The following is a 20299-nucleotide window of genomic DNA, read 5'->3' as shown; positions in this document are numbered from 1 at the left end:
GCTCCGAAGCAGGACCCCCTAAAGAGTGTGTATGGAGAGTCTGGATGGACATTATTCTTTGCTATTCGATCTTTGGGATTGAAGACTTTCAGATACAAAGGAATCCCGTTAGGGAGAGAACACACAGGAGAAACTTCCATTCCAAGCGATACGTAGGAAGGGAGACCAGTACCTCTGGGGCCTAATTTCATTCCTTTCGGAGTAAGCTCGTGAGACTCAAAATAGATGTATTGAGTTTGATCTGGAGGAAACTGTAAAACTAACGTGAATCAATGAAGAAACATACAATTATGATTAGATGAAAGGTGGCGATTAAAAACAACGTGCATTTCCATACTAACTCCTCATTCTGCTGAATAATACTAATTCCTCATTCTAATTCCTCCTTCTGCTGAAGAATACAGCTGGTATTTACTGTGCATTTATTGTGTTCTTCTACTGAGAGCTTTATATACGTGATCTCATTTCAATGCTTCTAGCCGCCCTGTGAGGTAGGTGCCGTATAGCGATTCCTGTTCACGGAGGTTCACGGAGGCTGACGACTCGCAGAGGTGGCTATCAGAATAGTGTTATTAGTCTATCAAGGGTATTCTCCATTTCAGTGGAAGCTCTCAAATACAGAACGTAAATTTAAAAATACAGAATTTCTGTGACGCTTCCTGTCTTCCGTTGGGTCCTGTGAGCATGTTTGTTTCGTTACTATTCTCCGTGGCGCGTGGCTACGTTACCTACGCTTTTCTGTAGCTACCCGGTATTTCACAAGAAGACTAGAAAAATAACTCCAGGAGGTGGATGTGGAGATACTTTGAGTAATAACGAACACCACCAGCTCGTGCCACGTTTTGAAAAACTGCCACAGAGACATGGGAGCTGTAGACAGTGTTTGCTTCCAAGTGTCAAGCGACGTGAGAGGGAAGCGGGGAGCAGTGGGGGCCCGGGGGCCTGTGAGGGTGCGGGAGGCCTCGCCCCAGGACCTCAGAAGCGGACTGCGTGGCGTGCAGGGCTGCTGCAGGGGACATCAGTTAAGGTGCAGTCGGGCGGCCCTGATCCAACCTGGCTGGTGTCCTTATAAAACGGGGACACGCGGACACGGGCGGAGCAGAGGGAGAACGCCGCGTGGCGCTCTGGGAGCTGGAGAGGGCTGGAGGAGACCCGCCCCGGCACCTCTGAGGGGGCACGGGCCACCCACGCCTGCATGTCAGGCTCCTGAGAACAGCACCTTAGCAATGAATTCTGCCATTCTGCAAAGAAAGCCAAATGGGTAGACCGTCCTAGAGAACGCTCGCCCCTGCCGGGAGGCGTTGCAATAGCGCCATCTTGTGGACACTTGGAGAACAGCACCCTAGTAAGGGATGCGCCCGAGACAATCCATTTCTGTCCCTGGAACCACTCAGCTGTGGTGCTTTGTTACTGCAGCCCCAGCAAATGGGCGGCTCTGCCAGAGTTCGCAAACGCCAGCTGGCAGGTGCGAAGATCAAGTGGAGGGTAACCCTTGGAGCAAGGCCATGGGACAGGTGGGGGGTGGGGGGGGGATCACAGGTGGAAGGAGAAAAATGACCGGGTGGGGCGAGACGCGCTGACTTCCCCTGGGCAGAGGGGAGAGAGCGGAGCTCGGTGCAGATCATGAGCAATGCTGGGGGCGGTGCCGGCTGGGATGTGGGGGTGCTCCCGTCACACACACTCACACCCCGATGAGAGAGAAGCGTGCAGGGGGTTCCCGTGACTGTACTGAAGCAAACACACCCGTTCATGGGGACACACGGAGGTCCCTCAGGCTCTCGTGACAAAGGAGATACAATCATGCTGTTTGTGCACAATTATTCTGAGCAATCAGCTGTACATATAAATTCAGGTTTAATCTAGAATTTGGGACATAAGAGCTTTTGACTGAACTTTCTCGCTGTATAAGGACATATAACTCTGAAAGTTATTTATCTGCTAACAGGACAAAGGGTGTGACAAATGGGTTTGAAACAAGAGCCAAAAGACCAGCTCTGATGTTTTAATGACAAGGAGAGCATTTTGGGAAATTATTTATCGATCTATCTTTAAATCTGTTCACTCAAAAGGCCCATTTTTTTTTTTTTTTGGTATTTATTCTGTGCTAACCCTATCCGAAAATACAGTAGCAGCTGAAGTTTAAAGGGGAAGACTATTTCACATGCATAAATCATGCAATGAAGTCTTAGAAGTAAAACAAATAACCCAGCATAATGAAAGGAGGGTGGGACTCCCTCACAGGCCCGTGTGAAAGAGGAAAACTTCCCCGTTCCATTGGGGCGACTCGAGTGAGCAGCCGTGGATCCTAAGGAAATGCCGCTTTCCGACCTGACGCAATACTCGTGATGGACATGGCATGCCTCTCGCGACTTACCTCTCGAGATGAACATAATGCCGAGAAAGGACGTTTTTAACCAGAAATATCGTCTTGGCGTTGGTCTCCGGCCCCATCAATTTGGAAAAATACAATTTGGCACGAAGAAAATACCCAACCGGCCACAGCCACTCCTGGAAGAGAAGATTCAGCGAGTGAAGGCACGCGGAAGCCGGGAACAGTGGGCGTTCTTTGAAGAAAACCTGAAAACTCGGCAAAGAGAAATGGAATTCTCACCGGTCCTTGGTGGTAGTTGAAGCCTTTCGCCAGGTTGTAGTTGTCGTTGTCCAAGGCGTTGTCATACACCCCGCAGTACACCATGTCGCTGGAACAGGAGTGACATTGAGGTGAAAAGAGACGATGCAGGAGGCATCGAGGAAAAGGTTCCACGGCAGAGCTAAGCCAACCATGCTATTCTGTCTCCCGCTCACCGCCCATGTAACCTTAAAGGAGCAGACCCACAGATCAGAGCCACTTCATGGCGCCTTAGGGAATGGCTGACCCACACTGGCTGATGCAAAAATCTAGAAATCGTCCAGCTCGCTTGCCTTCCAGGAGTCACCCTGACACTAACATTGGTGACAGTGAACTACTTCCTAGGCCTCTCATATGCCTATGACAATACACAGAGACCAAGCTGAATCAGTGGTCACTAAAGATACAGTCTTCTGAACGGTGACATATTGGAAAGGTTGTGTTTTAAAGTTCTCCGCGAAATTATTTTAAAATGAACTTCAATAGAGACATTATCGGATTATAGGCGGCAACTGAAAACACAGGGAATTTATACACATGTATAAACCGAGGTATGACAGACCGACTGCGGCACACAACACAACACGAGGCGGTTCCCTACGCTCTGCAGATTGAAATTATTCCTTTTCTTTCTTTGCGCGAGGGAGGCGGAACTGGCCACAGGAGTTGCATCAACTGTGGGTGTTCGTGTTGGCCAGTGGCTCGGAAAACGTGGGGGACGCTCGGAGCGCAGGGGCGCACACACAGCACGACGCTCAGGGCTGGCGCGAGTGCGCGGTCAGTGCGGAGATGGACAGAGAACGGGGCAGAGGGTTGGGTGTATGGATGATAGGATCCAACTTGAAGGGCAAACAGGAGAAGGACAGGGCACTAGAAACTCAAGAAAAGATAAAAGCCGGGGAAGGGGAGAAATAGAAAATGGCACAGACTTATAATCAGAACATAGAGCCAAAAGGACGTATCGGTGTCAATAAAAGCAGGTGCGGTGGCACAGGAGGGGGAGGAGCAGCCGCTGGAGGATGAGGACAGCTCCGAGGAGACGCCGTGTCTGTACTTCAGTGTCTCCACAGTCACGTCCACGCTAGAAGGTATTCATGGCGTTGGTGTCATGAACGTAACAATGCCGTTACTGACCACCGACTGCAGGGCGAGCCAACGGCGTTCTGCACAGCGATGTTTTAATGAAGATGCAGAAGTTGTGTTTAAAAACTAAGTGTGGCCCTGGCCGGAGCGGCTCGGTGGATAGAGCTTTGGCCTGCGGACTGGAGGGTCCCGGGTTCGATTCCGGTCAAGAGCACATGCCCGGGTTGCGGGCTTGATCCCCAGTAGTGGGGCGTGCAGGAGGCGGCCGATCAATGATTCTCTCTCGTCATTGATGTTTCTATCTCTCTCTCCCTCTCTCTTCCTCTCTGAAATCAACAAAAATATATTAAAAAAATAAAAAAATAAAAAAATAAAAACTAAGTGTGAATGCCATGTCAGAGATTTCTGCTGACAGAACAGTTACGGTGAATGCCAGACGGTAGTGACAGCATTCTTAATACGTGCACCTGGCTCCGGCTCCAGGTTTTCATGAACGTGGGGTACTCTGAGATGACGGAGTACCCCACGTTCACGGAGTACCCCACGTTCACGGAGTACCCCACGTTCCCGAGAAGCCGAGCCCCATTCTTAACGCTCACACCGCGACTTACTCTGGGTCCAGGGTCCGCATGCCCAGCGGCCCGAGCAGCTTCTCCTCGGCCATGGCCAGGGCCTTCCACGCCTTCTCCGCCGTGAACAGCTCGGGGGCCTACGGGACGTCACACACAAACACGCGCGCCCGTGAGGTCACGAAGAGTGGGTTCCACTCCCAGGGGGACGTGAACTGCTATCCGCGGGGAAAAGCCACTTTAGACCCCGCGTGGCCGGAGCCCCAGTGCCGACGCCCACCCGGAGCCACACAATGGGCTGATGGGAGGCGCCGGGCCGGCCCTGGAAACGAGGCAGCTGCTGGGGTCCTCCTGTGGGTCCCCACAGCGCACCGGCCCCGAGGGGCAGCTGCACGGCTGCCACGGAGCAGGCCACGCGGAGCCGTCCCCTCCGCCCTCCGGAGGCTCCCGGGCCCCCCTGAAGTCCACCCGTCACCACTGCCCGCTCTGGGGCCGAATGAACACAGAAGGCCCTGCCTCCACTGGCACGTGACATTCAGAAGGAGAGAGCGTCGGTGACTAAATCTGCATTCATATTTTTTTAAAAAATATTTTTGTTGATTTCAGAGAGGAAGGGAGAGGGAGAGAGAGGTAGAAACATCCACGATGAGAGAGAATCATAGATCAACTGCCTCCTGCACACCCCCTACTCAGGATCGAGCCCCCAATCTGGGCATGTGCCCTGACCGGGTGAGGGAGGTGCAGGTGCGGTAGGTGCAGGTAATGTGGGTGCGGGAAGTGTAGGTGTGGGAGGTGTGGGTGAGGGAGGGGGAGGTGTGGGTGATGTGGGTGAGGGAGATGGGGGTGAGGGAGGTGCAGGTGTGGGAGGTGTGGGTGATGTGGGTGAGGGAGGGGGAGGTGCGGGTGATGGGGGTGCGGGAGATGGGGGTGAGGGAGGTGCAGGTGTGGGAGGTGTGGGTGATGTGAGTGTGGGAGATGGGGGTGCAGGAGGTGCGGGTGATGCGGGTGCGGGAGATGGGGGTGAGGGAGGTGCAGGTGTCCTCAGCTGTCCAGGCAGCTGGGCGGGGCCCATGGCCAGGCTGGATCCGGCCCCGCTACCTGACCCAGCTGCCCACTTGCCCGACGCCTCGCCTCCTTTCTTTTTTTTTTTTCCTCCAATTTTTTTTATTAAGGTATTATATGTGTACATATCTTACCATTGCCACCCCCCACCCTAGCCTCCTTTCTGATGTGCTACGATGTGATGACTTCATTCGTCATCACCCGCCGTTTCCTGTGTCCACACTGAGTGTGGCTGGCTAGGGGTGACAGCATACGGCTTCATTAACGAGAATGGAGTATTTAACACCAGCTGGGAAGCAATGTACTTTCTATCAGTTCAGTGAAAACAGCTGGGCATAAGGAACTAACCAAACCCTCGCACATGCTCTGACACGTGAGGCCGGCACGCGCCACTCACCACCACCATGGCGATGGCGAAGTTGGGCCGGAGCTGGTAGTCGCACCACGGGCTGGACGCGCCGTAGCTGTCCTTGTAGATGCCCCGCTTGTGCACCAGCTCGGGGTTCTTCTCGTTGGGGTCGGCCGGGTCCTCGGACACGTAGAACAGCTTCTCGAAGTGGTCCTGGATCCTCCGGTCCCACTCCTCGTAGGAGACCTTCTCGGCCTTTCCTGAAACAGCGCACACGGCGTGGCGTTGGGAGCGCTCAGACACGCCCATGTGCTTAGTGGGCAATCTGAAACCATGCGTGTGGCTCCCGTGGAGTTCCCCCGGGCAGAACAGGCCTAGGGGCAGAGGTGCAACGGTTTCCCGATGGTTTGGAAAGCCACACGCTCGCAGTCCCGCGGGGAAGCGGAAAGCAGCCGGGGGGGTAGTAACGATGCCTCTCACCCCTCAGCTCCGAGCTGCTGGGAGGCGGGGGACAGGCCTGCCGGGACATGCAGGCTTTCTCCCCCCTGACCTGAGGGCTGCCCGTGGCCAGCTCACCGCGTCGGATGATGGCCGGGAGGTTAGGACCGTGGGCCGCGCTCCCCGCGTTTCCCCCTCACCACGGGGGACGCTCACCGTGTCTGTTCACGGTGACTTCGCGGTACGGGAAGATGTTTTTCCGGGCCAGGTCCCGCAGCCACCGGACGGCAGACTTGCTCAGGCCCACGATCTCCACGGCGGACCCGTCTCTGCAGGGAAAGACACGCTTCGTTCCCCGAGTCGGAGCCGTGCGAGCACGGCCTCCCGGGCGGGCGACCGGCGGCCACGGTGAGCCGTCCAACCGCCGCGTCATGGAAACCACGCTCCGCAGACACTCCCGCGAAGGGACGGTGCACGTGGGATCTCGCTCCCGACTGTTTGCCATTGCCTACCTTCGTGTCGTGTTTTTAAAAACGCTTTGGAGCAGAAGGGAGATTACGGATGGAAGGAGAGGCGGCGGGCAAGGGGGGCGGTGAGGACTCAGCGGTCACTGAGTCCCAGGGAAGGGACGGCAAACACGGGCAGGGGCTGGAGGAGGAAGCCGGGAGTCACGCATCATCGCCTGAGAGCTCGCGTTGAAGGAAAAGGAAAGGGAAGCCCGAGAGCTCACAACAGACCCAAACAAACAGGTCTGCAAGAGCATCCGCAGCCCCGGCTGGTGTGGCTCAGTGGGCAGAGCCTTGACCTGCAGACTGAAGGGTCCCAGGTTTGATTCCCATCGGGGCACATGCCTGGGTTGCTGGCTCGATCCCCAGCAGGGGGCGTGCAGGAGGCAGCTGATCTATGATGCTCATCATTGATGTCTCTCTCTCTCTCTCTCTTCCCCTCCCTCTCCCCCTTCCTCTCTGAAATCAATAGAAATATATTTAAAAAGGAAAGTAAAAGAAAGGGTGTAACTCTACAAGCGCCACAGAGAAGCCGTGCCTGGGCGTGGCCGGGACGCCTCGGTTCCTGGCTCGGTCGCTCTCCCCCATCTTATCCATCCACGTGCCGCAGTTGAAGCGGTTTCCGCCGTACACAAACCCCGTCTCCGCGTCCACTCCTGCGGTGATGTTGAAACCTGGGAGAGCCGAAGGGAACAGTGACGCCAGGTGAGAGGAAAGGAGTGCGAGGAGCAGGGATGAGCTGGGAAGACCTTCAGCGCGGAAACGTGCGCCTCCCCCCACGCGGTGCTCGCTCCGGACACACTCTCCGGGGGAGCCCGCCCGCGTGACGTGGGGGCGGAGCCCAGGAGGCCATCGCCGTCCTGCTCGTGAGCGAGACTCTAAGTCACTGCTGAGCAGAGGGCGGGTCGGCCCGGGGCTCCGTCCCTAATGGAGAGCCACGGCCCTGAAGAGGGAAGAGGAGCGGCGGGGTTTGCCCGAGGCCCGTGGATCCACCCCCAAAGCAAGTGTTTTGAGTGAACAAGTTGCCAAAACACATGCGTCAGCTACCTTTTCTGCAAACGTTTAAATCACGGACAAGAGTGATGTATTCAACCACGTGTGTGTATGTGACTGAGTCTTATGTGATCACGGAAGATAAAACTTAAAAACATACAATTTACAGTACATATATATAATGGGTGTAAAATTTGTATGTTACCACTACCAACACCAAGTTCACTAAATAGGGTTAATTACTGTCTAAAACGTAATTTATGGCCCCAACTGGTTTGGCTCAGTGGATAGAGCGTCGGCCTGCAGACTGAAGGGTCCCAGGTTCGATTCCGGTCAAGGGCATGTACCTTGGTTGCGGGCACATCCCCAGTAGGAGGTGTGCAAGAGGCAGCAGATGGATGTTTCTCTCCCATCAATGTTTCTAACTCTCTATCCCTCTCCCCTCCTCTCTGTATAAAAATCAATAAAATATATTTTTTAAAAAATGTAATTTATGAGTTAGTGAGTTATCCGAAATACCTGGAGTCGATCGCTTGGAAAGCTTATCATTTTCCATGAAAAACGGAAGTGTTATAAAAAAGAGTGTCCTGGCCAGTGTGGCTCAGGTGGCTGGCCATCGTCCTGTGCACGGGAAGGCTGCCAGTTTGAGTGCCGGTCAGGGCCCATGCCCAGGCGGCGGGCTCGGCCCCTAGCAGGGGGCATGCAGGAGGCAGCGGACTGATATTTCGCTCATACATGGATGTTTCTCTCTCTCTCCCTAAAAATCAATAAAACAGTCTTTCAAAAAAAGAAAAGGAAAAAGTCCATAGTCCTATTCGTAACAGGCTATTGCACTCCAGTCACCTTAGCAATAAAAACGGGAACCACGTAACTCATCCCCAGGGTTCGCGGGAGTGTAAAGTGGGACTAACACGCGCAACGTGGTTAGCACGGTGCCCTGCGCCTCGCAGGCCCTCGATTACGAGCGACCGCGATCATGATCGTAAATGCAACCACCAAACCACCTCGCGCGCGGGCGGACAAAAGGGGCGCACGTTTGCGATCTCTCCTCGAGAAGCTGAGCTACGCCTGAGGCCAGGCACCGTGTCCCCCTTTTCCGCGGCTGCGTTCTGAGTGCCGCACACCAGCAGACCACGTGTCGCGCCAGTGGCCGACGTCAGGTTGCGCTCCCCTGGCCGGGGACCGCCGCCGGGTGTGGGGCGTACCTTCGTCCTTCATGTTGCGGTCTATCTGGGGCCCGGCGTTCCTCTCCCGGAACTGGATGCCCTGCAGGTGCCTCTGCAGAGCCTCCTGGATCACCTCGAACAGCGGCTGGTCCTGGGGGACACGGGCGGCGCCCGGGTTAGACGTGCCCTTTTCTTATCTCCCCCCAGTCCCGCAACTCCAGTCGTGTGAACACATCTACGTTCCTTTGTGGGGAGAAATGGGATGAGGGGTGGGGCTGGGAGAGAGGCGGCTCTGGGACGCCGAACAGTACAGTCGACCTTTGGCCCGGTGCACGGATTCGTGCACATTGGAAGGAAATTAATTAGGTGGCCGGTGGGGTGTGAGCGGGTGAGACGGGCCAGACATGCCCTGGAACCAACCTTCTGTGGTCCCTCCCCGGCCGGCCGCACCTGGGGCAGCCCCACGGCGCGAAGGGCGTCTGAGGAGTGATGGTCCCTCCGCTTGGCCTGCGGGGATCGGGCCGAAACCAGCAGTCCGACATCCCCCGAGGGGTGGTTCTCGGGTGACACACCCTGGACTTGGGCTCCCTCCTCTCTGGTTCCAGATGCGTCACCCGAGAACCGCTGCTGCCAAGTCACCGCAGCTCGGCAGCTCCTGCGTTGAGCGTCTGCCCCCTGGTGGTCATTGCGTGTCATAGCTACTGGTCAGACGGTTTTATATATATAGATAGTGTCCTTCGACTGCTCACGTCTGGGCCATGAGCTCACTGATACTTTGGCTGACACATGGAAAGGAATCCTGGGAGCTTGTACGGTTTCTACTAGAGCGAACTGTTCAGAGAATAAGTGAACTAGCTGACTATACAGAAAGGGAAACTCCGCCCGGCCGGCGTGGCTCAGCGGTTGAGTGTTGGCCCCGAAACCAAGAGGTCGCTGGTTCGATTCCCAGTCAGGGCACATGCCCAGGGTTGTGGGCTCAATCCCCACTGGGGGGCGTGCAGGAGGCAACCAACAGTTGATGTTCCTGTCTCATCGATGTTTCTATCTCTCTGTCACTCTCCTTTCCCCTCTCTCTAAAAATCAGTTAAAAAACATATTAAAAAAGGTAAACTCTGAACTCCTGGGACTGGTAGGCAAGGCCCTCCCAGCCTGTCCACGGGCTCTCACGACCCTCAGGGGCCCCATAAAACGCCCCACAGGGCTGCGCGGACACCCTGGCCTGGCTTCGCTCCACGGAGCTCCGTGATCCCATTCTCTTTGAGGTCTTCCCACCACCTCCTCATCGCTGCTGAAATCCCCCCCACCGGGCAGGTTCAGCCGAGGTGACATGCTAGATACTTCCTGGCGTCGCCCCTGAGGCCCGCCTCCTCAGTCGTCTCTGACCCCGCACCTCCCAGGCTCCTCTTTGGGCAGTGACGGTCTGCACCCTCATCACCTCTCCCACGAGCTGCACCCTCATCACCTCTCCCCTGTGCACCCTCATCACCTCTCCCCTGTGCACCCTCATCACCTCTCCCCTGTGCACCCTCATCACTTCTCCCACGGTCTGCACCCTCATCACCTCTCCCCTGTGCACCCTCATCACCTCTCCCACGGGCTGCACCCTCATCACCTCTCCCCTGTGCACCCTCATCACCTCTCCCCTGTGCACCCTCATCACCTCTCCCATGTGCACCCTCATCACCTCTCCCCTGTGCACCCTCATCACCTCTCCCCTGTGCACTCTCATCACCTCTCCCCTGTGCTGCACCCTCATCACCTCTCCCCTGTGCACCCTCATCACCTCTCCCCTGTGCACCCTCATCACTCTCCCCTGTGCACCCTCATCACTCTCCCCTGTGCACCCTCATCACCTCTCCCCTGTGCACCCTCATCACCTCTCCCCTGTGCACCCTCATCACCTCTCCCCTGTGCACCCTCATCACCTCTCCCCTGTGCACCCTCATCACCTCTCCCATGTGCACCCTCATCACCTCTCCCATGTGCACCCTCATCACCTCTCCCCTGTGCACCCTCATCACCTCTCCCATGGGCTGCACCCTCATCACCTCTCCCCTGTGCACCCTCATCACCTCTCCCCTGTGCACCCTCATCACCTCTCCCACGGGCTGCACCCTCATCACCTCTCCCCTGTGCACCCTCATCACCTCTCCCCTGTGCACCCTCATCACCTCTCCCCTGTGCACCCTCATCACCTCTCCCCTGTGCACCCTCATCACTCTCCCCTGTGCACCCTCATCACTCTCCCCTGTGCACCCTCATCACCTCTCCCCTGTGCACCCTCATCACTCTCCCCTGTGCACCCTCATCACCTCTCCCCTGTGCACCCTCATCACCTCTCCCCTGTGCACCCTCATCACCTCTCCCCTGTGCATCCTCATCACCTCTCCCCTGTGCACCCTCATCACCTCTCCCCTGTGCACCCTCATCACCTCTCCCACGTCCCAGCTCCGTAGGGAGGAGCAGGCCTCAGTGTTGCCCTCCCTCCCGGGCCCGCAGGTGCCAGGTAGCCAGCGCTGTCTCAAGGATCCCTAACTGCGTCTGATTTTGTACGAGAAGCCGAGTCATTTTTCGGGAAAAGGAATGACGGCGGGGGAGGGTCCTTACCACTGTGCCGGCGGGCAAAGGCGCGGAGTCGTCGGTGGGGTACAGCCGGGCCACGGGGCAGCGGAGGAGGTCCAGGCCGCCGGGCACCAGGCTGCAGTAGTCCTGGATGCACTGCAGCCACCACCACACGGCGTCCCGGCAGTTGTACCTGGCGCACGTGCCTTCGCCCAGCAGGTTGGGGATGAGCCCGTGCCGCAGCGTGCCGGCGAAGGCCAGGATGATGTTCCTGGAACAGCAGAGGCACGTGGCTCACTGCACACGGACACCCACAACACGGGGGAAACCGAAGACAAGACGTCCCTCTGGGCGGCCGTCATGTGGGGTGCGCCTTCTCTCCTGCCCTTGTTTCTTGGTATTTTCACGTGGGGAGTGGTCATGGCAGACGAGGGGCACTGAGCTGGAAGTCAGGAGCCTCGCTCACAGCCCTGGCCCTGTCGCTGACCGTCTGTGTGGCTGTCTCTCCCCGGGACAGGGTTTCACCTGTAGACTTGGGGATGCGGCTGGGAGGTTTTCGAGCTATAGAGTCTCCTTTTGAAACCCCTGGTATTTCACACATAACATGCACTCTCTATTATTTAAAAATGAGAGGCCTGGTGCATGAAATTCGTGCAAGAGTAGGCCTTCCTTCCCCGGCTGCCGGCACCAGCTTCCCTCTGGCACTCGGGACCTGGGCTTCCCTCACAGCCCCGGCTTCATCTGGAAGGTCGTCTAGAAGGACGTCCGGTCTAATTAGCATATGATGCTTTTATTATTATAGATATATATATTTGTATTGATTTCAGAAAGAAAGGGAGAGGGAGAGAGAAATAGGAACAGTAATGATGAGAGAGAATCATTGACTGGATGCCTCCTGCACACCCCACTACTGGGGATCGAGCCCACAACCTGGGCATGTGCCCTGACCAGGAATTGAACCATGACCTCCTGGTTCCTAAGTCGATGCTCAGCCACTGAGCCACGCCAGCCGGGCTGCACTCTTACTATTTTAAAGAGCTGATACGAAGAGCAAAGCAAACATGAAGGAAAATAAATGGGTAAAAGCTGACCTGGAAGAACATGATTAATTTTCAAAAACTGGGACTAGACACTTTATCTTTAAGGTGGCAGGCGGGTGGCATGGCATTCTAAAAAGAGCAGGAAACTAAGAAATAAGAAGGCGGGTTTCAATTCTAGTGCGACCACCGGTAAGCCTTGGAGAGTCATTTACTGTGTCTAAGCTGCAGGGCATTTTGGCTAACCCACTTAGGAATTTAAAATTCTATATCTCAGTGTAATGTCCATCTCTTATAGAACAGCACAGCAGGAAACTGCATTTTGCACAGTGAAAAGGTGTTAGTGTGGACAGTGACGCTTCCGATGAGTAAGAGCTTGGCCTGGCCGGTGCAGCTCAGGGGTGGAGCGTCGACCCCTGCACCAGGAGGCCACGGTTCAGTCCCAGTCAGGGCACATGTCCGGGTTGTGGGCTTGATCCCTAGTCGGGGGCGTGCAGAAGGCAGCTGACCAATGATGTTTCTCTGTCATCATTGATGTTTCTCTCCTCTCTCCCTCTCCTTCCTCTCTCTCAAAATCAATAAAAATGTGTTTTTTAAAAAGAGCTTAGCATGTTAGCGATCTTCCCCATGCAGAGCAATCCCTACGCTTGAGAGTTGAACACACACAAAGACCTCTGTTCAAAAAAAAAAAAAAAAAAAAGACCTCTGTCCATGGGCACGTGTCCAGGCGTCCGCCCCCCTTCACGCCCTGCCCCCCACCTCACAGCTGGCTGTGGCCACATGACGGCATTCAGAGGTGGAAGAACACAAATGGACTGAGGTGTGCTGAGTGCAGGAACGGAGATAAAGGAGCAGATCTGGAAACAGCCTGGCCTGCAAGGTGAGGGACTGGAACTGACTAACGGCAAAGACGTGCGCTCCTTGGAAACCCTATGAACGTGTAAACCTGAACCTGTGAGAAATGGACATAAAACACCCGAATGCTGAGGGCAGGCGGATGAGAAGGTGAGTCCGAGGAGCAGGAGAGGTGCGTTCAGACCGAGACCTGCGCCTCTTCGGGGCGCGCCTACCTGGCTTCCACGTAGCGCCCCGTGAGCAGCAGGAGGCCTCGCAGCGCGATGAAAGTGTCCCGGCCCCAGCAGCGGAAGATTCCAGAAGAAAAGTGAGGCAAGCCTAACCGAAAACACAGCAAAGTCATATGTTAATCCACATTATCGTGTCTGTCTGTCTTCCGGCTTGTTGACGCCAGAACGTCTCTCCTCAGTCTATCTATGTATAAAAGCCTAATATGCAAATTGTCCCCTTGGGAGTTCGACCCAGAGACCGGGAGATCGCTCACTCGCTATGACGTGCGCTGACCACCAGGGGGCGGTGTGGAACAAAGGAAGGCCCCGGCTGGCAGCTGGAAGGCCCCGATCAGCCCTGATCGCTGGCCAGGCCTAGAGACCCTACCCGTGCAAGAATTTCGTGCACCGGGCCTCTAGTTGAAAATAATATCCAAGCTAACAGGAACCCCGGCTGTCTCGTTTGCCAAAGTCCATCGAGAGCGTAGGCCACTGTCACTGGCTCAGGCTTCAATGCCACTTGCAGGAAAGAACGCCGACGATAACACAGTTAAAGCACTCGACGGCAGTCAGACACAAAACACAAACTTAGTTAACGAGCGTTTTGTGCTTTGCAGCCTGCAGAGAACCTTCTCATGATTTCTTGGTCATTACAAGGTTGAGTTGCTTTTTAAAAATTGGGAAAGAAGTATAACATGATGGAACAAAGGTGGTAAAACGTATCTCATAAAAAATACAAAATGGCAAGAGCTGAAAATTACAGAAACGTGCCGGAGAAAAGAGTTAACCAGCCACAATAAAAAACGCACCCGACTCTAAATGCCCGCGGCCCAGTCATAGTCACGTGGGCGGCGCGGTTATAATGTTCCCAAGTGTCCTCGGTGAGGTCTTGCTAAGCAGTCACACAAGATCTTGGATAACGTCACGTCATGGGTGTTTTTTTAAAAAAACGATCATTTCCACTTTCAGCCATAAAGATAAAATTTTAAAAATACAATAAACAATCACTTCCATAGCTTTTCCTCTCTGAAGTATTCTGACGTATGCATTCCCACCTCGTACACACGTCTGTACGCCTCACCTGCTGCCAGAGACACGCAGCACTGCTCCCGCTCCCGCGTGACCTCGTTCAGCCGGTAGGGCACATCGGGCAGGGCCGGCGAGAGCCGGGGCAGGCAGGGGAACTTCCCCACCCCGCACATCTGCACCGAGCCCAGCGACAGGTGTTTCACGAAGGTAGAGCCGTTCTGGACGAAGCTGCAAGGAGGTGGCAGCATTGGAAAGTATTATTTGTAGAAACAAACATTTTATTATTTACTTATTTTATAAAATATATATTTTCACTGATTTCAGAGAGGAAGGGAGAGGGTGAGAGAAACTTCGATGATGAGAGAAAATCATGGATTGGCTGCCTCCTGCACGCCCCCTACACGGGATGGAGCCCACAACCTGGGCATGTGCCCTGACCGGGAATCAAACCAGTGACCTCTTGGTTCCTGGGTTGACGTTCAACCCCTGAGCCACGCCAGCCGGGCAGAACAGATTTTCACATCTCAGCTTCTGTATGCTCCATATGACAGGAGGCTGACACTGTTACTACCCACTCCCAGAAGCTCTCGGCTCTCTGCGTCTATGCTCTCTACACGGTCTTCTCAGAGCACGTACAAACAGGCCGCACACGGCTTCTGCACAGGCATGCCTACTTCCCAGGCTCCGCGGGTACCTGGACATCTGCTTCCACGCCGTGTCCAGGAGAGTGGTGTAGGTGCCGATCAGTACGGCGTCGAAGTAGCACGGGATCAGGTAGCGCGGGATCTGCTTCAGGTAGAAGAACATGGCCTGCAGCCACTTGCCCACCTAGAGGGACATAATGCAGAAAGCGCGTGTGGCGTGGCTGCAGGCCGGCTGTCTACTAGAAGGCAAATCCAAACCGGCAACGCTACTAACTAGTTATCTACCAACCAGGTACCCATTCATTAGAGCTGAGAGATGACGGGAAAATGTTTCAGGGTAGCAAACCATGTAAATATTATACATATAACATGTAACACAGATCTTACTGTGCCATTATTCATTATGTAAATATTATACATATAACATGTAACACAGATCTTACTGTGCCCTTGTTCATTATGTAAATATTATACATACTAGAGGCCTGGTGCACGGAATTCGTGCATGGGATGGGGGTGTCCCTCAGCCCGGCCTGCACCCTCTCCAATCTGGGACCCCTTGGGGGGATGTCCGACTGCCGGGTTAGGCCGGATCCCGACATCCCTCTCACAATCTGGGACCACTGGCTCCTAACCGCTCGCCTGCCTGCCTGCCTGATCGCCCCTAACCACCTCTGCCTCGGCCCCCGCCATCGTGGCTTTGTCTGGAAGGAAGTCGGACGTCCGGAAGATGTCCGGTCGACCCGGTCTAATTAGCATATTACCCTTTTATTAGTATAGATAACGGGTGATACGCAGCTCACTGTGCCTTGTCTGTCTGGACTACAAGCTGTGCTTACCTCGGCCACGGCTCCCGATCGGGAGACGAGCCGGCTGCTGACGTAGTCAATCATCCAGTCCCCAGCTCTCAGGTTATCACAGAAGGGGTGTCCTAAGTCGTTCTTTGGTCGTATCTCTGCCAACACGGACATCAGCCCTGCGAGGTCACAGGAAGGTCAGGCTGTGTCGCTGGCAGAGGCCATGGCCTCCGCCGCCTGGGCGGCTGCTCGTGGCTAACCGTCCCGGGGAGGCGGACGGTGTCCCCGCTGGCGTGCTTTCTCTGCCCTGCGGCATCTTGGGAAGGAAACGGAGGTCTGTGTGTGTCTGTGCTGACAGGTGGTAGATTCATTCATATTCAGGGGAGACTTAAGGAAATCACAGAACTGGCTTCGGAGAGAGCAAGAGCATCCGTGGTGACGGATCCTAAGACTAGAGCCTACTTTGGAGACAACGTCGATAGAACAGGAGGGACTTGGAGGTAAACGAAGTGTCCAAGTGAGGTATGTAGGCACGTCTTTAAATAACTCCCGAAGGGCAATGGCAGTCTTATGCCTACATAGCACATTTTTGTCACAGGGAAGCGACTATTCTTTTTTTAAAATATGATTTCTAATAGATTTTAGAGAGGAAAAGAGAGATAGAAACATCGATGAGATAAAGAATTAAAACACGCACACACACACACGCACACACACACACACACACACACACGCAAGAAAGAAACATCGATGAGAGAGGGACATCGGTCGGCTGCCTCCTGCAGCTCCCACACCAGGAATCAAACCGGTGACCACTTGGTTCGTGGGTTGACACTCAGCCTCTGCGCAACCCCGGGTGGGCCATCCGTAGCACATCCTGTGATTTCAATGAATTACCTCGTTATGGCTTCATAAAAAGCCTTTGTGCCGGGCGGTATCATGAACACTCTCCAGAGGTGGGCGGTGGGCGGAGAGCAGCGACCTGGCAGAGGCGAAGGAAGGAGCGGGCGGCAGAGCCACCGCCTGAGCCCGGGCGGCCTGCTCTGAGCCCACACGCCTGTTTTTATCAAAAAGACACCAGCTGGCTCTGGAAAAGACAACCCACAGGCGGAAGCCCCCTCGCCCTGGCTCACCTTGAAGGCCCGCGTACTTGAGCGGCGCCCAGCGGGGCACGTCGTAGCACCCTCCGCCGTCCTCGCGCTCCTCGGCCTCGCAGCGGTAGAGCACCTGGTTCAGCTCGGCCAGGGTCAACCTGGAGGCGATGCTGGGCGACACAGAGAGCCGGTGAGACGGCCGGATGGCCGGACGGACAGCCCACCTGCCGCCAATCAACGTGCAGGAGGAAACCCTGCATCGTGACCACGAGACGTCTCAGCGATGCGTGTGCGAGAGGAACTCATCGTGACCACACGACGGCCTCATCAACAGCCTACACGCCCCACAGCCACGTCAGGGGAAGGCAGCCAACACGTCAGGCGGGAGGGACTGTGCTTCCACGCGGGGAAAGGAGCACGGGCACGCGTGTTCGTTAGGAGCACGCTGGGGAAACCTCTGACCGCGATGTTCTTTGACTCACAACTTTGTTTTAATTTTTAAAAATATATATTTATTGATTTCAGAGAGGAAGGGAGAGGGAGAGAGAGATGGAAACATCAATGATGATAGAGAACCATGGATCGGCTGCCTCCTGCACGCCCCCTACTGGGGATCGAGCCCACAACCCGGGCCTGTGCCCTTGGCCGGAATCGAACCCGGGATCTTTCAGTCCGCAGGCCGACGCTGTACCCACTGAGCCACACTGGCTAGGGCACAAATTTGTTTTCTTAATCTCTCTGGTTTGGGCGAAGTTTTCCCCCTCCGTTATATTTTCCTGTGTGGGACACCCAGAGCTTTTTACCCCAATTACCTTAAACTCAAGGTACTTGTCAAAGGACCAGAAAAGGGGTCCCCAAAGGTCCCGTCTCCGTCTCCAAGGTCGCCCTGCCTTTCGGCTCGGTCACTCGGCAACCAGGCCTTTTCTTAGGTTACGTGCTTCTTGGTAATGGTCAGCAGCAAGGGCCCATCGCGGCCGATTTCCCTCGCTCCCTCGCTCGGTCAGCAGTGAGGCCCTATACCTGCCCACAGCTCAATACCCCCACCCCCCACTTCCCTGCGCTTCTGGTTGCTCAGGTAACTTCCTTGTCCATAACTAAACACACATCCTCTTGAGTTTTATGGGAACACACGTCCTGGTGACTGGACTTCCTTCTTCCTCCTTTCGTCCTGTCTCAAGCAGAACCCCACAGCTGGGACGACGCCCTGTGCAGGCTGCGGGCCAAACCCATCGGCAGCGTCGGCACCAACGCCCTTCTAGCCTCTCCCTGCGGGAGAGCTGGCTGCAGAGCTCACTCACTGCAGATTCCTCGGGGGTGGCCCAGGTGAGCTGAGCAGGCTGAGGAGGAACATCCGTCTTGCGAGCATTCCAGAGGGACACGAAACTGTTGCACCACGTGGTGTGTTTTTTTAAGAGTACAACTATTTTGCTAAGAAGAGTTTGAATTAAGAGTTAATATTCCTGTCCAGCTGCTGTGGCTCAGGGGTTGAGCATCGACCTATGAACCAGGAGGTCACGGTTGATTCCCGGTCAGGGCACAGGCCCGGGTTGCAGGCTCGATTCCCAGTGTGCGGCGTGCAGGAGGCAGCCGATCCATGATTCTCTCTCATCACTGATGTTTCTTTCTCTCTCTCCCTCTCCCTTCCTCTCTGAGATCAATTAAAATATATTTTAAAAATACATATTTTAAAAAAAGTTAATATCCCTGCTGATAAAAGTTCTTCTAAAACAACAAAGATAGCTGAGCACTATAGAGAAAAGGGTGAATGTGTAAAATGACATATCACCAATAAACACAAACGGCCGACGAACAAAAAAACATAACTTAATATTTAAAATAAAATGAGATGTTGCTTTATAGCTAACAACTTTATACATACTTGATAAAGGACTTACATTAGCCAGTTTGCTCAGCGACGGCTGACACTTAGGGACCACTTACTCTGCGTCGGACACTGCGCTAAGTGTCCGACACGGGAGGTCCTCAGAGCTCCGGAGGGAGGACCTAGTCACCGCTACTGGACATCTGCCCACGCCTTACTTCTCACCGCTGATCAGATCCGACCCGGAGCCGTCCCCAGTCAGCCTGCTGCTAGACTGGGCCTCAACACCTCACTACAACAGCACACACCCGGGATCGGTAAGGAGGGGTCATGGACCCTCCTGCACGGAGCGGGAAGGGTTACAGAGCACGATCGTTCTGGAGGGAATGCGGGGATGTTAGGAGCCTCCAGCAGGTGGATGTATTCCCACCCAGAAACCCCATTTCCGGAAATGCCCCCGATGACTAATGATGGCCAAGGTTAGCACTTTGTTTGCATTCTCCTGTGTAACCCTCCCGAGTTTTAAGCGGTAGGTGCTGTTACCAGCCCGTGTTCCGGAGGCACGGAGGTAAACACACCTAACTGTCGTGTCTGACATCAGACGAACAGCGGTGAGGCTGCAGCGGAGCCCAGCTCGACATTTCAACCCATCCTCTCCCTGTGGCCCCGCCCGGGCAGGGAGGAGGCGGGGAGAAGGAAGGGGTGTGCAAAGGTTATACACACACAGAACTGGGAACAAGTGGGGGCAACCTAGGTGCCCCCAAATGGAGAAGTAATTGATGGAGTTGCTAGGTGATAGAATGCCATGTTGGCAGTTTTAAAAAAATGATGTGGTAAGAAGTATGATGTATGCAGTTTCGTCTCAAGTCGTTCAGAAAAAGTGTGTGTGTGTGAGTGTAGACAGAATCATATATGTGTGTGTGTGAGTGTAGACAGAATCAATATATGTTTGTGTGTGTGTGAGAGTATAGACAGAATCATATATGTTTTTGTGTGTGTGAGTATAGACAAAATCATATATGTGTGTGTGTGTGTAGACAGAATCATGTATATGTGTGTGTGTGTGTAGACAGAATCATGTATATGTGTGTGTGTGTGTGTGTAGACAGAATCGTGTATATGTGTGTGTGAGAGTGTATACAGAATCGTGTGTGTGTATATAGACAGAATCATACATGTATGTGTATATATGTGCGTGTGTGTGTTGACAGAATCGTGTGTGTGAGTGTAGACAGAATCGTATATATGTGTGTGTGTGTGAGTGTAGACAGAATCGTATATATGTGTGTGTGTGAGTGAGTGTAGACAGCATCGTGTGTGTGTGTGTGTGTGTGTGTGTGTGTGTGTGAGTGTAGACGGAATCATATATGTGTGTGTGTGTGTGAGTGTAGACAGAATCATATATATGTATGTGTGTGTGAGTGTAGACAGAATCGTATATGTGTGTGTGTGTAT

At 54.4% G+C, this 20299-nt stretch overlaps 1 protein-coding gene across 1 annotated transcript in view; it reads right to left on the bottom strand.

Annotated features, from left to right (window-relative positions):
• AGL (amylo-alpha-1, 6-glucosidase, 4-alpha-glucanotransferase) overlaps window positions 1–20299 on the bottom strand; it is a 43469-nt gene that overhangs the window by 1467 nt on the left and 21703 nt on the right. Inside the window, exons 20-32 of the mRNA XM_054712152.1 lie at window positions 17062–17192; window positions 15971–16107; window positions 15182–15315; window positions 14540–14715; window positions 13465–13567; window positions 11403–11628; window positions 8835–8946; window positions 7175–7310; window positions 6347–6459; window positions 5741–5952; window positions 4324–4421; window positions 2612–2699; window positions 2375–2508 (exon numbers count right to left, since the gene is read on the bottom strand). Of these exons, the coding sequence (XP_054568127.1) occupies window positions 2375–2508; window positions 2612–2699; window positions 4324–4421; window positions 5741–5952; window positions 6347–6459; window positions 7175–7310; window positions 8835–8946; window positions 11403–11628; window positions 13465–13567; window positions 14540–14715; window positions 15182–15315; window positions 15971–16107; window positions 17062–17192 (1800 nt within the window). The remainder of the gene's footprint in view (window positions 1–2374; window positions 2509–2611; window positions 2700–4323; window positions 4422–5740; window positions 5953–6346; window positions 6460–7174; window positions 7311–8834; window positions 8947–11402; window positions 11629–13464; window positions 13568–14539; window positions 14716–15181; window positions 15316–15970; window positions 16108–17061; window positions 17193–20299) is intronic.

The sequence above is a fragment of the Eptesicus fuscus genome, chromosome 22 (genome assembly GCF_027574615.1).
Source record: "Eptesicus fuscus isolate TK198812 chromosome 22, DD_ASM_mEF_20220401, whole genome shotgun sequence".
NCBI classification, from domain to species: domain Eukaryota; kingdom Metazoa; phylum Chordata; class Mammalia; order Chiroptera; family Vespertilionidae; genus Eptesicus; species Eptesicus fuscus.
Note: the sequence above shows the minus strand (reverse complement) of the source record. Positions and strands in the feature narration are given on the sequence as shown.